We start from the raw sequence: 19,085 nt of genomic DNA, 5'->3' as shown, positions 1-19,085 counted from the left end.
ATATTGCAAGGTATTTATTGTGGCGTTTCGATGCCTAGAGCCTAAAGCGTAAGCGACATATATTAAGCCCCTTGCATCGCCAAACGGATACCGGCAAGGGGAGGAAACTGGCGGAAGCAGACTCGCGAGACGGATCGGGGCTCGGTGCTGTGATGTCCGCACCATCTCATAAAACGCGCAGAAGCTTTTGTACTCCAGATTCGGAAAGCCTCTTGAGCTTCTGGCTCCTGCCCTAAAGGCTAAGGCTACTTTTTGCATGCCTTAGGTAAGTACCTTGGTTTAGTATCGTGGTGCAATCTGCTTTTTTCCTACTCAGCCTCTACTTGCAAAAAATGTGGTATTATGGAACGTTTGATAGAACGTATAATTGAGTGAGTGTTGCGAGGGCTCGAAATCTACGGCCAATCTACACATTCTAGAGGAGGCGAACAGGAAGAGAAAACCATGCTATCTTGACAGCTTTAAGGAAGAAGTCTCGTGGGACGATGAAGAGATTGCTGAGAACAGCCTTACATGCTCATGCACAGGATCGGCATCCATTGACATGGGACGTCAAAACGTCATCGAATGCTGTGATACTGCCAGCTGTGGTAAATATGATATGGATGATGAGAGCAGGCAGTACGAGGCTCGTATGTCGTTCCAGGGCTATGCATCAAAAGTCATAGGCAGTAGGGCAAAGAGAAAGACATGAGTTTCAATAGTAGTTCTGCGGTGAAGGAGAGAGAGAGAGAAAATGAGAGTTTTCAGGGACCTGCGCGGTTTTATTGATAAAGATCTAGCTTGCATCCAAGTTCTTCATCAAGAGGCGCGATTGACACCGAGTAGACAAAGAGCATCGTGGATGGTATAAACACGAAACGACGCACACATTACCAGTCCGTCTTCAAAATACTGAAACACACATCACAGAAGCAGGCCGCTATGTTCGATGGGCAGTCGCAGGCAAGCCTTTTACGAGTGGGTGATGTGAGTATTTAGATGCAAATCATCCATCAGTAGAATGGTGTCCTAGGTCGAGAGAGAGAGAGAGTCAGATTTGACTCCGGTAGTGCGAGTGAAAAGAACAGGGTCAAGCTCGATCTTATCCTCCCTGAAGGTCATTCTTATACACTTGGCACACGCAAACTGCGGAGAACTCGCGCTGCTGGAAGAAAACCACCTGGAGTTCCTGAAGGGCCTTTGTTTAAATAGAAAAGCGACATAAGACACACATTGTCCAGTTGTCAGCTCGAAACTGCCAAGAAAGACCAAGAAAAGCTGCAGACGCAGCTTTGTCAACTCTTTCGTCTTCCACTGACGCTATCCGTGATGTATCCTGCCCGAATACCTCGCAAGAGCCTAAGCTAAGTAAGCTTTGGACTACGAATAGAGAAGAATGAGAATGTCCCTGGCTGTCCAACCAACACGGAAGCTCAGAGAGCACGCTAGTTATTGGAAAGCAGTAGGTTTGCTATTGCATCTCGTTGGATCAAAAGCCTACCGAAGGAAGATGCTTGCTGCGTTTTTATACCCACAGAGCTTGCTGGTGATGATCCATGATGCCGACTGTGACGGCAGCCACACAGCTCAATTAAGGCGCATATCCATGGTCTCAAATATCGTAGATCTGATCTTAACCCGCTGCGCCATTGTTCACGTTGACCAGAGACGAGATCCGCCCCTCGCCATAGACCACTCCCAACCTCCAACCCGCGAATTCAGGACGCTGTCCAAAGACTTGGATTTCGGGGCCCATAACCGAACGACCCTTTCAAAACTGTCCCTAAATACAACCTACATATACCACCTCCCATCATCGGCACACGGAAGGAGCCCCGGATTGCAGTCTCCGGCGGGGTCCCGGACCCGACCCCGGAGGTGGGGCCATCTAAACGCCGGACGCCGGCGGGAAGGTTGACCTCAAGGGACTCCGTTTCGGAGCGGTCCAGAACATCTCTTCAGAAGACTTAGTCAAAGGTATAAACCTACCCCGAAAAGATCAGAAACTTTCGCGCGACGACCCCAACTAAAGGCACGTCATCCTGACCCCTCGGACCTTCAAACCTAACAACAAAACCTACAGCCAGATCCCCTAGGAGATGTTTTCGAATTCTGATAATCAAGTGATCATCACTATAAGCCAATAACTCCATCTAGTTGCAAAAAATTCGGATTCACTCGTCGCGCAACTCTCTGAAAGCACCTAGGACAGAGGGGCTACTTATCCGATGCAACTGTCCAGGGGCCATCCCCAACCCCTCACGTCGCACATATCCAGGCTCTCACCTGCCACGAGAAACGTCCGATGTCATGAACCTTCCAATCACTGCAACGACGGAGCTCTCAAGAATCCGAAAGCCCGGTTCACGACAGTTGGGCTGATTGGCCCCATTTTGTTTCGAGTGTTGCCGTTCGGTTACTCAGCGCCCTGCGATGGTGTTGCCAGTTGGAGCATGTCTGTCGTTGCGAAATTGGTGTCCAGCTGTCAGGTGCCACGGTGGTACATAGGTTACTGATTAGGGAAACATGAGATCATGCGCTCGAGCAATGAGGGCTTGGGGAGGGGGGGTGGGGGGGGGGGGGGGGGGGGTGGTCTCTGCGGAGGTACATCTGTTGAGTTGGGACGATGCGTGCAAGATTGCGTGTTGCATTTCTATTACCAAGTCCTCGAAGGCCCGATGGTGCATATGGTATGGGCCCGCTCGTTGTCTTCTGGAGGACATTGCACGATGACCGAATCGGCCCCGAACAGAAGCTAAAACAGGAGTTACCCGAGAAAGAGCCGCGGATTACTTGTTTCTGAAGTGTCAGTTGTGGTGACCCTGTCAAATCGAGGCCTCGCTAGAACGAGTGTGCAGAAGAGAGTCGCAGATGGAAAAACTTTATCTTGAACGCGTGCCCTGCTGACAGAAGAAAGCAAAGGGACAGCATTGCTCCCTGCATCGGGTCGGGTTCGAAAACGGCAAACAGTTTTCGTTCGAACGATGACAAGTCGACTGTTCCTTTTTTCCTTTTTCGGCACGAAAGTCTGAACTTTGAAGGGCGACAGTCTGCCAGCGACGTGGGCCGCTCGGATAATGGCAACGGCGAGCGAATGGACTTCGTTCGCTCGGGTGGGATGAGGAGGTGGTGGTGGAGGGTGGGAAGGATGCATAAGCTTAGAGTCGTGCGTGCTGCATGGCGCACCGGGTGTTGGGGCGAGTGAAGGCGAGCGAGTGACCACAGTGCACTTGTCGGTTGGCTTTCGGGTCCTTGTTTCGTGTCCTGGGTCGCGGCACTTGAAGCCGAGACGATTCGCGGAGTACTGTGCGGCGGCAGGCAATAAACTTGCAAGCAGCTAGCGGACAGAAGCTGGAGAGCAGAGGCGGAAGCAGCAGGCCATGCGCTGGCGTGCTGACCGCGATGCGCGCGATGCGTCACGCCGTTCCTCGGCTCGCCAGTATTAGCTGCGATGAGACGGACGGACTTTTTGTCAAGTTGTGCGGATGGGTGAATTTTAGCGGAGCTTGGCAATTTGACCACGACACAATGTCTTGCAGTGGACTGGGACTGCGACGTAAGCAATTCCTAATTTCTCATCAACAGGACTTTTGTCAGGAATGACGATAACGAGCGACGGCCGGCGGTGGTTTGTTTGGAGAATAGGAATGAAGATTAGGAATCGTCGCCGAGCCTTTCGGCCGATGAAGGCCGAGAGACACGGAAGACTGGAGGAGCTATCCGTTCACGGGTGACCTGCGGCAGGAAGGCGAGCGGGAAGGCGAGCGGGAAGGCGTGGCGGCAGGGGCTGTGATTAGCGGCCACGCTGCGGAAGGTTGTCAGGGAAAAGTCCCCGACAGGGCGCCGGCCGTGACTCTCGAGTCGCGTCTTGTCTTGCGTGGCACAGCGCCGCCGTTGCTGCAATGTGTACTACTCGTGGCCGCCGTCGTTGTCGTCGTCTTCGTCGCACCGTCGCATGCAACGCAACCGCACCTCGACCGCAGTGGCCCGCACATTTGCCTCGTTGATGTTGATCTTTGTAGAGCCTGGTCTTCTTGCAGCCATCGGTGAGTCAGTCGGAAACGGGCTTGGCAATATGGCAAAAGTCCAGGGTTGCTCCGAGTGCTTGATAAGCCGTGATTAGCTTCGAGTGGACAGCAAACAAGGCGGCACGAGTGAGATTTTCGCTTTCGGAGTCAAGGCCCGGCGTTGCCAAGAGGTTGTGACCGCCGCGACGGCGGACGAACGACGAAGAAGTTGCTGGTGCTGAGGAGCCTGATCCTGCTGCTCGGATTTTGGAACATGGGCCCCGCGGGGCGCGGTACCTATTGGACAGTACCCAGTGCTCCACAGGGGACTTTCTCATTTTTTCCTCATCCCTCCACTTGAATGTTTTTTTCTGCTCATGTCTTGCTGTCTGACGGGCGGACCTGCGTAGTGGCTTAGGTAAGGGGCAACGACAGATGGCGGAGAGCCCACCTGGAGCGCATCGCCATTCGCAATTCGCAGCGCAATCTCTCGCATGGGGGGCCATGCTGCGTACCACAGGTACCCGTGGATATATTACCCGCAAAGGGGAAAGGCGCTGGACCCTCTTATCAGATCTGCGGGCCGTTTGTGAGATGCCATTGGGAGGTGGAAGGCGGGCGGCGGAAGACATCCGGAGGAGAGCAAAGGTCGAGATATGCTTCTTTTAGCTGGTGGAGGAAGAGCGGGAGTTTGGCGGGAAGAATGCGGGAAGGGCAGATGGCGGAAACTTTGGTCTGTGGGCACGCGCGCGGCGATTGCAGCAAGAGACGATAGCCAGATCTGAATCCGTAAATTCAAGGAGCCTCGACCGGGATGCTGATGGCTGAAGTGCAGAGGCATGTTGGGAGTTTGCCGTGTTGGAGGCGCGCAGAAGGTGGCTTGCTGACGGGAGACCCTCCAAGCATTGGCAGCTGGCGTCTCTGATTGGCCATTTATTGCCGCTGAGTAAGCGGAGGTTCCGAAAGAGGAGGTCGCACAGCAGGACCCCACATCTGGCGGATGACTCGAAACCGATTGTAGTGCCCCACAAACCTGACAAGTCGCGATCTGGAAAGAGGTGATTGGGCAATGGTCAAACGTGCTTTCCAACGACGGAAGCCACGAAAGAAACCACGGCAGGCAAGGGTCACGTCCGGCAGCAGCGCCACCGCTACGGTCTACCTCAGGTGGCTTCCTGCGTAGGTACGGCATCCAGCCGGGCAGGGGCCGAAGGACGTGGAACTTCAATGGAAGGCGCAGGCATTCGAAGATTCAGTATCCATCCTTCAGGGGCAGGGACTGTGACTTTGTTCAGTGTTTTGCAGCTCTGCAGACGAGAAGGCAGCGTCCGGCTCCCACCTCGCATCAGTTGGCAATGGCAATGGCTTCTCCACTCTTTTACCCATCCATTATCTTTTCTTTTTTACGCCGTCTGCAGACAACACAACGTGCATCCCCCCTTGGGTTCCCTTGGCAGTATCGGTGGAGCAGCTACTGCACCCAACGGTGATTTGCTTTTTAGTGTTTGCATTTTGCGACCGGAGTTAGGACAACGACGATGCCATTTCCATTGGCCTGGACACCCGCGTTGCAATTGTCGTATCTACACTTGATGCAGATTATCCCTACGGCAGTTTGCCCTCCACGTCTGCGGTCTGCGCCTGCACGGCAGGCTGCCAATTGACATCGGGACGTGTTCCGATCAAGAGATCTGCCAAATACATCCTTGACTGGCAGGTGATACGCCGTGCAGCGCCTGCTGTCAGATAAGCAGTATCCGTACAGCAAGTATCTCTGCTCCTCTGAGAACCGCACATCGCCAACTCAACTCTGATGAGTTGCCGTTCATCTTGGCTCCCGGAGCTGGCTATAGCCGCATCCGCCTTGCTGCGCACCTGCACTCTAAAAGCAGATACTTGTACACTGACCTACACACGAAGCAGCTGTCAGCAGCGATGCAGTTCTTTCCCGATGACGCCTCGGTAGGCACACGGACAGCCTGCAACGATCGCCCTCTTCGTCCCATCTCATCCCATCGCTGACCGCCTTTCCCTCAAAACATCGGAACAACACCCTCTCTGTCACAATGTGGCTGCCATGCCGAACTTTCCCACCACATCTTTCCCACTACAGGCGCCCAGCACGCCGTCTGACTCCCACACTCCCAGCCGTCTGGTCTGTGACCGCAACAGTATCACGATGGCTCAAGATGGCTCATCGAGTACATGCACCACCCATGGAACTCATCTCGCGCCAAGCCAAGAGAAGGATGATCCACATAGCCGTACCCCCACCTTTGCGTCTTGCCCCTAATTGGAAGAGTTCCCAAGTTCCTAAGCCGTACATGGCAACCGGGGGGTCGGCAGGTCGCCTGGGTCTCCCCCGACATTTTATTAGCAGTGGGCCCTTCTCCGCCGCCCTCCACCTTGTCAGATGCAGTCGCATCTTTTGGAAGCCCTGGCAACTCGCAGTCGAGGACCCAGAAAAAAAGTACATTGTGTACGAAGGGTGCAGGCCTTGGGTGCCCGGGCGGTGGTGCTTAGCAGCTCCAGATACGGTACCTACATATCCTTACTGCCAAAGCTCGGTAGACAGGTAACTCCTGTGAAGTTGCCTCACGCTCTACCGCCCAACGAGAGACACAGAGACACGGAGCTGGAGCTTTTCCTCACAACACAACCAGCTGCCGGGTACCCACCAACGGGCTTAAGACGTCCTACTTCCGGGCCCTGACTCCGGCTGAAATTGTCATTGATCCTTGATTGGTAATATTTTTGTTGTTTGGGGGGGTCCCGAAGTCGATCCGACAGAGACAGACCCAGACCCAGCGTTGCCCAGCCCGGCCAACCAGTCCAGCCCAGCACGAGCTCCAACTACTCCAGCCTGTCGTCCTTAGTGCGGACACTTTATTTTTTTTCCCTTTCCTTCTCCTAAAATTTAGTCTGCTTTCTGCTCTCATAAGCTTCCTCCTCCAGACCTCTCACTCCTCCGTCATCTCGGTCTGCGTCTCGGGTCGACGGCGGTTGCTTGTTTGTTTCTTGCTCCTTTCCTCCGCCGAAAGACTCACACACTCCCTCAACAAAAGACCCATTGGGTACAACGATACTTCCACCCCTCCAACCTCTCACTATTTCATATCAAACACCGTTCGTCCCTCGCTTTTCTCGATCATCCATCCCCACGGTACATCGACTCGGGCAAGGCACACACTCCACCACATTCGTCTCACCGGCACGGACCAGCAACCGCCACTTTCCGGTCGCCTAGGATCGCCATCGTCACTCAATCCTCTATTTGAGTTCTCACCCGCGCCGATTTTCAGAAACCCCTTCCTTTTCGATTCCACATACGAACTGCCTCGCAGTGAACCACGAACCCGATCGCGAACGCCACCTCATCCCAACGGTCCCAATGGCGGACCGGGATATCGAGAAACACCAGGAGGCTGCCGCCGCTGGCAGCCCCAACGAGAAGATCAACACCAACACCGAGACTGCGCCTGCCCCGCGATCCTCGTCTTCAACCTCGACCGCCGCCGACGCTGAGCAGCAGAGGGAGGAGGCCCGCGCCAACAACCCCGATGGCTTCTCTGCCATCCACGGCGGCATTTCTGTGCATCAGGCCGAAGCCGACTTTGCGGAGCTCCAGCGCGAGCTGTCTGGCTTGTCGCGCGCAAGCAGAGTGAACAGTCGCAACAGCCGTAGGAAGTCCGAAGATGTCGAAAAGACCGTCGCAAATGTCAACTCAGCCACCCCGTCCTCCGACACGGACGGTGAGCAGTTTGACTTGGAAGCCGTCCTGCGCGGTGGCGTCGAGGCCGAGCGTGAGGCCGGTATCAGACCCAAGCACATTGGTGCTTACTGGGACGGGCTTACTGTAACGGGCATCGGCGGCACCACCAACTACGTCAAAACCTTCCCCGATGCCTTCGTCGATTTCTTCGACTATGTGACTCCTGTCATGAAGATGTTGGGCTTGGGTAAGAAGGGTGTGGAGGCTACTCTGCTGGACCACTTCAAGGGTGTTTGCAAGCCTGGCGAGATGGTCCTGGTGCTGGGTAAGCCTGGCTCAGGATGCACCACCTTCCTCAAGACCATTGCCAACCAGCGCGCCGGCTTCACCAGCGTTACTGGCGATGTTCGGTATGGACCTTTCACCGCCGATGAGTTCAAGAGGTATCGCGGTGAAGCTGTGTACAACCAGGAGGACGACATCCACCACTCTACTCTCACCGTCGAGCAGACTCTCGGCTTTGCCCTCGACACAAAGGTCCCCGCCAAGCGTCCGGCTGGCATGTCCAAGAACGACTTCAAGCAGCAGGTCATTACAACCCTGCTGAAGATGTTCAACATCGAGCACACCCGCCACACCGTCGTCGGTGACGCATTCGTGAGAGGTGTGTCCGGTGGTGAGCGCAAGCGTGTATCCATCGCAGAGATGATGATCACCAACGCCTGCGTTCTGTCCTGGGACAACAGCACCCGCGGTCTCGACGCCTCCACTGCCCTCGACTTCGTCAAGTCTCTCCGCGTCCAGACGAACCTCTACCAGACCACCACCTTCGTCTCCCTGTACCAGGCCTCCGAGAACATCTACAACCTCTTCGATAAGGTCATGGTCATCGACGCCGGAAAGCAGGTCTACCTCGGCCCCGCCAAGGAAGCCCGCGCCTACTTTGAGGGTCTCGGCTTCGCCCCCCGCCCAAGACAGACGACCCCCGACTACGTGACCGGCTGTACCGACGAGTTCGAGCGCGAGTACGCTGCTGGCCGTTCCCCAGAGAACGCTCCCCACGACCCTGACTCCCTCGCCGAGGCCTTCAAGACGTCCAAGTTCCAGAAGCAGCTCGACAGCGAGATGGAGGAGTACAAGGCCCGCCTCGCCCAGGAGACCGAAAAGCACGAGGACTTCCAGGTTGCTGTCCGCGAAGCCAAGCGCGGCTCGTCTCACCGCTCCGTCTACGCCGTCGGCTTCCACCTCCAAGTCTGGGCCCTCATGAAGCGCCAATTCGTTCTGAAGCTCCAGGACCGCCTCTCCCTGTTCCTCTCCTGGCTCCGTTCCATCGTCATCGCCATCGTCCTCGGTACCCTCTTCTTCCGTCTCGGCTCCACTTCCGCCAGCGCCTTCAGCAAGGGCGGTCTCATGTTCATCTCCCTCTTGTTCAACGCTTTCCAGGCCTTCTCGGAGTTGGGAGGTACAATGATGGGTCGTTCAATCGTCAACAAGCACAAGGCGTACGCTTTCCATCGTCCCTCGGCTCTCTGGATTGCCCAGATCATCGTCGATCAGGCGTTCGCGGCGACTCAGATCTTGGTGTTCTCGATTATCGTCTATTTTATGTCCGGATTGGTCCGCGATGCCGGCGCCTTCTTCACTTTCTACCTCATGATCCTGTCTGGCAATATCGCAATGACTCTTTTCTTCAGAATTATTGGCTGTATCAGTCCCGATTTCGATTATGCCATCAAATTTGCCGTCGTCTTGATCACATTTTTTGTGGTGACGTCTGGCTACCTCATTCAGTACCAGTCCGAGCACAAGTGGATCCGCTGGATCTACTGGGTCAATGCTCTGGGTCTTGCTTTCAGCGCTATGATGGAGAATGAGTTCTCGCGCCTGAAGCTGACATGTTCCGATGAGTCTCTCATACCTTCGGGACCGGGTTACACCGACATCAACCATCAAGTTTGCACGCTCGCGGGATCCGTCTCAGGCACGACTGAGGTTGATGGCTCCGCCTACATCGCCAATGCCTTCTCCTACTTCAAGGGCGACCTGTGGCGCAACTGGGGTATCATCTTCGCCTTGATTGTCTTCTTCCTCATTATGAACGTCACTCTTGGCGAGTTGATCAACTTCGCAGGCGGCGGCAATAACGCGAAGGTGTACCAGAAGCCCAACGAGGAGCGCAAGAAGCTCAACGACGCTCTCATGGAGAAGAGGGCCGCTAAGCGTCGCGGCGATAACACCGACCAGGGCTCCGATCTCACCATCAACTCCGTTAGCGTTCTCACCTGGGAGAACCTCAACTACGACGTCCCCGTCCCTGGTGGCACTCGCAGACTCCTCAACAGCGTCTTCGGATACGTCAAGCCCGGCCAACTTACGGCTCTCATGGGTGCCTCCGGTGCCGGCAAGACGACCCTCCTGGATGTCCTCGCTTCCCGCAAGAACATTGGTGTTATCGGCGGCGACGTACTTGTCGACGGCGTGAAGCCCGGCAAGCAGTTCCAGCGCTCAACTTCTTACGCCGAGCAGCTTGATCTCCACGACCCTACTCAGACCGTCCGCGAAGCCCTCCGCTTCTCCGCTCTTCTGCGCCAGCCTTTTGAGACGCCCGAGGCTGAGCGGTTCGCCTATGTTGAGGAAATTATCGCCCTTCTTGAGATGGAGCACATTGCAGACTGCATCATCGGCAGCCCTGAATTTGGTCTTACCGTTGAACAGCGCAAGCGCGTCACCATTGGCGTTGAGCTCGCTGCGAAGCCCGAACTCCTCCTCTTCCTCGACGAACCGACCTCCGGTCTTGACTCTCAAAGCGCCTTCAACATTGTCCGTTTCCTGAAGAAGCTCGCCGCTGCTGGCCAGGCTATCCTGTGCACTATCCACCAGCCGAACGCCGCCCTCTTTGAGAACTTTGACCGTCTCCTACTCCTTCAGCGCGGCGGCCGCACCGTTTACTTCGGTGACATCGGTCAGGACGCGGTCGTTCTCCGTGACTACCTGAAGCGCCACGGTGCCGTAGCTAAGCCCACCGACAACGTCGCCGAGTACATGCTCGAGGCCATCGGCGCCGGCTCCGCCCCGCGCGTAGGCAACCGCGACTGGGCCGACATCTGGGACGACAGTGCCGAACTCGCTAACGTCAAGGACACGATTTCCCAGCTGAAGGAGCAGCGCATGGCCGCTGGCCGCACCGTCAGCGCCGACCTCGAGAAGGAGTATGCCTCCCCGCAGATGCACCAGCTCAAGGTTGTCATTCGCCGCATGAACCTCTCCTTCTGGCGCAGCCCCAACTACCTCTTTACCCGCCTCTTCAACCATGTCATCGTCGCCCTCATCACCGGTCTGACCTACCTCAACCTCGACGACAGTCGCTCCTCGCTGCAGTACAAAGTCTTCGTCATGTTCCAGGTCACCGTCCTCCCGGCCCTCATCATCTCCCAGGTCGAGGTCATGTTCCACATCAAGCGCTCCCTATTCTTCCGCGAGGCCTCCTCCAAGATGTACAACCCCATCACTTTCGCAAGCGCCATCACCATTGCCGAGCTGCCCTACTCCATCCTCTGCTCCGTCGCCTTCTTTTTGCCGCTCTACTTCATGCCCGGCTTCCAGTACACTCCCTCCCGCGCCGGTTACCAGTTCTTCATGATCCTGATCACCGAGCTCTTCTCCGTCTCGCTCGGCCAGGCCCTCGCCTCCCTCACCCCGACGCCCTTCATCTCCTCCCAGTTCGACCCCTTCCTCATGATCACCTTCGCCCTCTTCTGCGGCGTCACCATCCCCGCCCCGCAGATGCCCGGCTTCTGGCGCGCCTGGCTCTACCAGCTGGACCCCTTCACCCGCCTCATTGGCGGCATGGTCGTCACTGCCCTGCACGACCTTAAGGTCGCCTGCACCCCCGCCGAGTTCAACCCTTTCAAGGCTCCCGACGGCCAGACCTGCGGAGAGTACATGCAGCCCTTCTTCGAGCGCGGCGGACCTGGCTACCTGGCCAACAACAACACCCAGGACTGCGAGTATTGCGCCTACAAGGTCGGCGACGAGTTCTACGCGCCCCTCGGCCTGACTTTCGACAACCGCTGGAGGGACCTGGGCATCTTCATCGCATTTGTGGGAAGCAACCTGATCATCCTCTTCGCTGCTGTAAGTTGATGCACCCCCAATCTTTTTGCCGAATAATTACTGACACCCTTAACAGAGCAAGTTCTTAAACTTCAACCGCAGATAAACCCCCCTTCCTCCCCCAACCCGTACATTATTTTCCTTTTTCGTATGTTGCATGGAAATGAAACGCGCACGTTGACATGCACGTTTTTCCATCCGCCACACAAACGTTTTCTTGTGAGGCAAAACCACTGGCATTTGCAGATACCATCAAATTGGAGTCTTGGGGGCGAATTAAAAGAGAAAGAGAGAATATGTTTTGTTTTTGACGAGAAGATGGGAAAGATGAGAAGAAGATTAGAGAACGCCTTCATTGCGCGTGCAGCATGGCCTTGCATGGGAACATCACGCCTTTTCCCCCAACCTGTCTGGTACCTTTGAGTGCCGACCATCATCATAGCATAGAGCTTTTACGTAATTTAATAGATGTGGAGAGATTGTAAGAACCTGGGGATGACTCTGTGTCTGAGAGTGTCGGCCTGCAAGTCCATGAGAGCATGATCATCATGTGCAAGTAGGCGTTTTTCTAGTAGTTCACAACTGTCTGCCAATTGTTCTGTCCGGCGCGAGATGGGCAAGGCTAAAACGCAGGTCTCTTCCTATCAAGCTGCACCTTCGAACTCCTGGTCGCCGAGCCAGGACAGACGTCGTGAATTGGAGATTGAATATGTAATTTGTTCTTAATGAACTTTTTTGTTCGTTCGGTCTTGCCCATGCTCTCGGGCATTTACTTTCTCGGTAGTATACTGGGACGAAAGCTCGTCATACTGGGGGAGAAGGTCTTCTCTTCTACACAGGTACACGAGCATACATGGTCATCATTATAATCATCGAACCTTGTGGTCCTCGACGGGGCAATCAAAGCGAGATGGCGCGTCTTGATTTGCGGCCAGTAGAATAAGGGTGTTGCACTGATACGTCTTTCAAAGGTGATCCGAGACTTCTCAAGGCACACGTTATATGGGCCAGCACGTCGTTTCTCTGCCACATTTAACGTCGAGACTCGAACACATGAAAGCACGCTTTGCTCATGACGCGAACCACCATGTCCTTCATCATCGCTGCGCTTCTAGTAGTCGACGTGGGGTCAGATACGAAGGTGACGAGTCGACACAATGGAGGGGCGCGTTTCTTGGTGCTAGCTGTTGCGTAGTCTCGGCCGATGGGGGCGCTCAGGAAAGGGGACTGTTTTCAAATTATTAGTTCATAGAGCAGGCGCTTGACAATGTTTCATCTTGAACTTCGTCGTGCGGCTGTTGACACATCTCGTCTGGAGGATAGATCCGGTGATGCAGACTAGCGGTGTTGTCTGGGATTATCGGCAGATCTAGTGTTCCCTTGATTTAAAAGACTTGCGGCAAGATAAAAGGACATGGCAAATGCCGCGGACTCTTTCGACAGTCGCTCAACATTACCGCCTGATATCTACTGCCTCCAAAACGATTCCCACGCTTCCTTGCATAGCTCTTCGCGTATTTGCCGTAGATAGTCTCTGAATGCGACTGGCTCTTCACCCTCGAGCAGAATCCTCCCGTTCACGACAGCTTTCCATCCCTTGATGGGTGCCTCGATGTACTCGTGATCCGGCGGACACTGCGGCATGTACCGAGGTCTACTAAAACTTTGATGATCATCTTGGCCTGTCATCTTGTAGCACAGAAAACATTCAGGACAGACGCGACAGAGGTAAGAAACGCGTCTCGCCCAGGAGGCGAACTTGGCCGTGGGCATGCAGCCCCCGTCGCAGAACAACACGACATCGTCATCGAGGTCGCTTTCGTCGCCCTTGAGTCGCGTCACAGAATCCTCATCGCCGCCGTCATCGGAACCGTCGTCACTACGTTCTTCCTCATCATACATCGCGTTCGCGTCCTTCAAGTTGGGTCCAGACGAGACTTTGCGCAGATGGGAGAATCTGCGCTGCTCTCTTGAGCCCCTGGCCGTCCTTGACGGTCCCGCCGAGAATGCCCAGCGACGTCGCCAAGCAGACCAGATTATCCCGGTCATTCCAGCCCACGTTGTCACTGAGGGCCCCCATGCAGGGGTCGACGACGCCCTGCAGCGTCTGGTGAAACTTCTCGGCCGGACCCAGTTTGAGAGACATCCGGGCGAGGACGACCTGCTGATACAGCACAGCAGTGTTCGAAATCGGCGGCACGTCCAGCGCGAGGGGCCACATCAGAAGCCCCTCGATCGCGGCCAGAAGCTGCCGCTTGCGCTTCACGTCTGCAGACTCCCGGAAGAGGCGGTACAGGATCTCGCTCTGGAAGGTGTCGGCGGTGTCCAGCGTGGCCTCGGGCGCCTCGCCCATCACGGCGTACGGCCAGCCGGTGGACCCGCTGTCCAGGGCCTGGTCGAAGACGGCCCTCGCGGCTTCGGGGTCTCTTGTCACGTTGATGTGGAGAAAGCCGAGCTCGACGAGAAAAGGAGCGGACGCGTTGACGTTTTCCAGCAGCCTGATCGAGTCCTGGTACATCTGGAAGGCAAAGGCCACCTCTCCGGACTCGACTGCCGCATGAATCACGGCCTGGTGGACCGAGTCCCAGGTGTCTCAGCAGAGGTATGCCAGCCGTTCGAGAGGAGACCATGTCTTGAGCGTCCTGATGAACTCCTGCTTGCCAGGCTCTTTCTCGAAGGGCTTTATCTGGGCTCGCAGGCCGTCGCCCGCCACGAGATTGCTTGGGTCGATCGATCCCGCCAACTCGTACGATGCAGCAGCGCCCTGACGCCTCCCGAGCTTGGTTTCGATCTGGGCTTTGGTGGTGTATACCGAGCGACGCAGCGTGAGCGGGACCGACTCATCATGTACTTGGCGCAGGCAAGCCTGTATGTCTTCGTAGGCCGCTTGCGGATTGCCTTTGGTACGAATTCGAGAGAGCAGCTCGAGCGACTGTACGCGCTCGAGTGTGGTTTGCGAGTAAGTCATGGCCTTGAGACAGGTACTCTCCGCAGTTCGTGCAGGAACTGAAGGGCCGCAAGCCAGTGATAGCTATTAGAGCCCGAATCGATATCTTCAAACAGACCATCAAGACCGACCACTGCCTGTTTGGCCGACAGAGCCCCTGAAATGTCGCCAAACGTAGAGGCGAAACTCTCTCTCGCCTGTTCCTCAAGAATCGTTCCTTTGCCGCACTATGAAGATTTAGCACCATTCTAGAAGGAATCTTTGTCAAAACTCACAATCTTCAAAGAGACATTGGCTGCTGAGAATGAGGCTTCGGTCGTGTTCACATCGACCGCATCCTGGAGCCTGCGGACATGCAACTTGGCATGCTGGAGCAGGCAGTCTCTGAGGCGTTCAACAACGAGAGTCCACCACTCGGTAGCCTCCGTGTTGAGAGCCACTTCAACATCAGGAAGGAGGCCAGCCCATGAGAGGAGTCTATCAAAGAATGAGTCGTCGAATTTCTCATCGTTGTAGAAGGCGATCTTCAGCTCCTCCTCCGGGATCCTCGCGAACGAGCTCTTGTCCAGCATCAGCGAGGCGAATGTTTCCATCGCTTCAGTCTATTGCTCGACTTTCAAATGTTCTGCTTCGATGTGGCGCCAGTGGTGAGGGACGTAGTTGACCGCGTACTCCCGAACACCTTTATCGGTACCCGTGATGCCGGGGTGCTCTGGCTGGATGAAGTTACAGCAGGTGAGAAACATTTGTCTGTGTGCTTCCGATCTTCGTGGGCGGTGGCCATCGTTGGGAGCAACAGGCTCTTCCCGGAAGAAGCCGCGCATAGAGCGTTCTCTGAACTTGATGGCAAATTTTCCGTCTTGGTAGAGATCGTCCGACTGGGATGTCTTCTGGACCTTTTCCAGCTCATCTACGGCGGTCCCCTAGCCCCCACGCGACTAGATCTTTGCCCGTGTTTCGGCGCCCGAGTCCGGATCGCAGATCCGAAGGAGCTTGGAAAAGGGCTCCGGTATCTCTTCAAGATCGAAGTCACTTTCATTGGACCAAAACCGTAGTAGGGACAGGCTTCCCTTCAAGTTCATAGGCCTGAGCGAATACGCAATCCATTGCAAGAGCTTGGATACAAGCTCACGGTGCCTGGATTCGGTCCAACGGAAGCACTCTGCAGTCGTTACTTCGTACAGATGGTAGAGGGTGCGGGGGAGAGGCTTCTCGAGACTGCGCAGGACGGCGCCTTCGCGTTCAAGAGTGTTGACTCTTGCTAGCAAGTGTTCGACATAGAGTATGGACATTCGCAAATCATTAGCTCTAACATATCAAAGAATGAGGGACGGGGGCCGGAAGATCTGATCTTAATAGGTGCAATCTCCTCTGTCTTGTCTGCAACACGCTGCTGAACGTAGCGGCTGAACTTTTTGAGAGCGCTCAGGGAGTTTATGCGAGCCCAGATGATGGTTCTCAGGTCCATCATCTGCTTCTCCCTCGCGATTTCAATATTCAAAGGGGGTTTCGAGGATGACTCCTGAACGTTGAAGTCAGATCTAGCTGTGTACGCCATTGAGATCCCTCCTCGATAGTGTTGCTGAACTACCCAAAGAGGGCAAGGTCGTTGGCAGCAATCTCATCGACTCCATCAAGCACCAAGAACAAGCGGCCATTTGAATCTTTGCCAAACGCAACGCCTAGGAGCTTGCGTAAGAGGTCATCGGAGCTTCCTTGGTTGATCTGAGACTCATCGCGGACGGTCTCTGCATACAAGGCCTCGCAAAGCTCTGGGCTCTGCTCGGCGACTTGATTGATGGCGCTGATGACACCGTTGGCGAAGGACGAGAGGCTTTCGTTCTGCTCGCGAAAGTAGAACTGAGCCACGCACGTTCGCCTCGACGAGTCTCTGGCCGCCTTCTCGCTTCTCAGGGCTTGGTAGACGGAGAACGCGAGATGGCTCTTGCTCGTACCGGGGCTTCCAGTGATGGCGAGGACGGTATTCGGCAAATCTTGCTGGTTCAGCCACCTTTCCCACTCAGGCTCCCGAAACGCCCAGACACACGTGTCGGGCACTATCGTCTCCTGTAACACGTGATACTCGTGGTCCGCGTCTTCGACTTTCGTCAGGGTGTTTCGGATGCGCTTCGCCAATAGATGCTTGCCGTGCTCCGCAGCAGAGGACTTGCCCTTCTGTTCTCCGCTGCCGCGTGGTTTGCTCTGCTCCCGCTTCTGGTCGTCAAATGCCCTGAGGAGTTTCGCCATGTCGTCGAGGAAGCTCTCGGTCGTGTCCCAGACGACGCTCATGACCTGCATCTGCTCCTCGAGCATCGCCATCTGGAAGTGATGGTTCTCGAGCAACTCCGAGGTCACCTTCTGGATCCCTTCGATGTTGCCCAGGATGACGAACTCGGTCGCCTCTCGAAGGCGTCGGATCCGCAGATCCATCTTCTTTCGAGCCCCTCAAGCTCGTTATCTCCGCCTTGAATTAAAATGCTGATCCACTTTCTGTTTACCTTAACACAGACATCGCAGCCGGTTGTTAGATTGGAGGCATTCGATCTTCCTCAAGTGACCGAGTTCGATATACTTGCGTGCAAAGCCGCACATGGTGAGAAATGACATAAAGGTATCCATCGAACAGTTCTGGTGTGTGTTGTAATTTGGAAGCCTGGTCTCCAGGATGATGATGCGCTGCAGGAAGCTGTTCATATCCTCGAAGAAGACCATCACAAAATCATAATCTGCCGAGACCTTTCGACACGCCTCTGATTCCTGTTTAACCTTGTTTCGTTTAAGCTTGTTTCAACACACGAAATGGCGCTTCTCTACTTACGCTCAGCATGAAGGTAACGGCGGTGCCAATTGCCGCGGCCGGCGGGAAGGCCGACACGACGGCCGCGACGAGCTGTTGTGTGCCCTTCTCGATGTAGTCCAGGTTTTCCCAGAAGAGCCCGCGCAACTTGTCGACCTTCTTGTCGTCGTGACGAAACTTATGGAAGTTCTGCATCTCCTTGGTGCCCCGGGTGATCATTGCGTCTATATTCTCGAACTTGCGCTCCAGGTCGAAACCCACAATGCCCTTGTAAGTCTTCAGAGCATCTTTCCACAAATCCGCGACATCGCGGTTGTCGCCAGCCATGTCGTCTGGGACCCTCTGAGCTGAAAAGAGGGCGGGCTGAATATTTGTATGTTGCTGTGAGGATCGGGTTTCAAAGCGTGATGGCGAGGTGATCAGTCGACGATCTGGTCCGCCTGTGGGCGGCTAAAATATAGTAGCTTTAGTATTTTGAAGCTAAGTCTATGTTGGCCTATTGCTAGATTAGTTAGGATCGTGTGGTGTTGGCACATACGTAGCTCATTGCTGACGTGTAGATCCAGCTGAAGCGTGTTAGTGCTCGGTGCTCAATTTTCTCGCTCGAGTCACACTACTTGGAGAGAGGTCCAGGGAGTTAAGGATAATCGCGTCAAGAACGACGTCAGGCGTCACGCGATGCTGACGCTGCGTCTACGATGACCCGTTCTCGGCAGGAGAACAGTCCATCTTGCCTGCGTGACAACCTGACGATTGATGCAGATGGAGTAAGGCTGGACCTTGAGCACAACCGGTTGCATACGATGACCTGAACGACAGCTTCGGCATATGTCTGGCGACCAATAGAGGCGGAAATTCTCCTGAAGTCAAATCTTTCATAAAAATGGATTCATTCCCATCGATCTATAGGAACTAATGACTATCCCCCGACCTCCAAGCTTGTGTTCAGGCTGAGTGCTGGGGTATATTCTAAGAAGAGCAGCATTGCCACTAGGAGGCCATGTAAGCCAATGACTTGAAACAAGGGCGGCATTTGTACATGTACTTACTTGCTGGTATCCTTTGCAGTCGAACTTATTGTTACCCAGGCCCGTGGCGCTTAACATAGTGTTCTTCTGTACGACAAGATTCTTGAGATCGGTTCTCATATCGCAAGTCATAGCAGGGCCTCCGTCGATAGAGCAGGTTCCAGTCATAGTAGCTGTCCACGTGTTCTCGTTCAATGAACATACAGTCTGTCGGGCTTCAACCTGCTCAGTAGGTAGCCCCAGGGCAGGCTGGGCTATAGCAGCTACAGTGGCGAGAATAATAGAAAGAGAAAGCATTGTATAAGATGTGTCGTGTGAACTAAAGACGATCGGGTGAGGTATGCGGTTCCTCCATAGAGATGACGAGACATGTTCACTCTTTTAATAGTCTTTGTAAGGTATCTTGCGGGCTGTCTGTAGTTGCAAATGGAGCCGCCGGAGTTGCAAGCTGGTGTTGACTGCGAGTCATAAGAAACCTTATTTAGATTCAGATTTATTG

The 19,085-nt window shown here is 54.8% G+C and overlaps 5 protein-coding genes across 5 annotated transcripts; 1 reads left to right on the top strand and 4 right to left on the bottom strand.

Moving 5' to 3' along the window:
• Nucleotides 1-7,380: 7,380 nt before the first annotated feature.
• On the top strand, nucleotides 7,381-11,920 carry abcG11 (ABC transporter G family member 11; the record flags this gene model as incomplete). Its single annotated transcript, XM_032025268.1, has 2 exons — nucleotides 7,381-11,835; nucleotides 11,891-11,920. 2 exons carry the CDS (start codon nucleotides 7,381-7,383, stop codon nucleotides 11,918-11,920), a joined length of 4,485 nt encoding a protein of 1,494 aa, XP_031878128.1.
• Nucleotides 11,921-13,708: 1,788 nt separating this feature from the next.
• CGGC5_v014962 (uncharacterized protein) lies at nucleotides 13,709-14,332 on the bottom strand (the record flags this gene model as incomplete). Its single annotated transcript, XM_032025267.1, has 1 exon — nucleotides 13,709-14,332. The coding sequence occupies one exon, from the start codon at nucleotides 14,330-14,332 to the stop codon at nucleotides 13,709-13,711; it is 624 nt and encodes a 207-aa protein (XP_031878169.1).
• A 75-nt stretch (nucleotides 14,333-14,407) lies between these two features.
• CGGC5_v014961 (uncharacterized protein) lies at nucleotides 14,408-15,354 on the bottom strand (the record flags this gene model as incomplete). Its single annotated transcript, XM_032025266.1, has 3 exons — nucleotides 14,408-14,820; nucleotides 14,880-14,988; nucleotides 15,037-15,354. The coding sequence occupies 3 exons, from the start codon at nucleotides 15,352-15,354 to the stop codon at nucleotides 14,408-14,410; spliced, it is 840 nt and encodes a 279-aa protein (XP_031878142.1).
• Nucleotides 15,355-15,699: 345 nt separating this feature from the next.
• CGGC5_v014960 (uncharacterized protein) lies at nucleotides 15,700-17,885 on the bottom strand (the record flags this gene model as incomplete). The annotated part of the gene is made up of 5 exons (XM_032025262.2): nucleotides 15,700-16,018; nucleotides 16,075-16,302; nucleotides 16,353-17,205; nucleotides 17,272-17,518; nucleotides 17,580-17,885. 5 exons carry the CDS (start codon nucleotides 17,883-17,885, stop codon nucleotides 15,700-15,702), a joined length of 1,953 nt encoding a protein of 650 aa, XP_031878171.2.
• Nucleotides 17,886-18,527: 642 nt separating this feature from the next.
• On the bottom strand, nucleotides 18,528-18,883 carry CGGC5_v014959 (uncharacterized protein; the record flags this gene model as incomplete). Its single annotated transcript, XM_032025261.1, has 2 exons — nucleotides 18,528-18,548; nucleotides 18,608-18,883. The coding sequence occupies 2 exons, from the start codon at nucleotides 18,881-18,883 to the stop codon at nucleotides 18,528-18,530; spliced, it is 297 nt and encodes a 98-aa protein (XP_031878081.1).
• Between the last annotated feature and the right edge of the window lie 202 nt (nucleotides 18,884-19,085).

This window comes from Colletotrichum fructicola, assembly GCF_000319635.2.
Source record: "Colletotrichum fructicola Nara gc5 chromosome Unknown KSG_Nara_v1_contig09, whole genome shotgun sequence".
Taxonomy (NCBI): domain Eukaryota; kingdom Fungi; phylum Ascomycota; class Sordariomycetes; order Glomerellales; family Glomerellaceae; genus Colletotrichum; species Colletotrichum fructicola.
The sequence above is the reverse complement of the archived record's forward strand: the minus strand, read 5'-3'. Positions and strand labels throughout refer to the sequence as shown.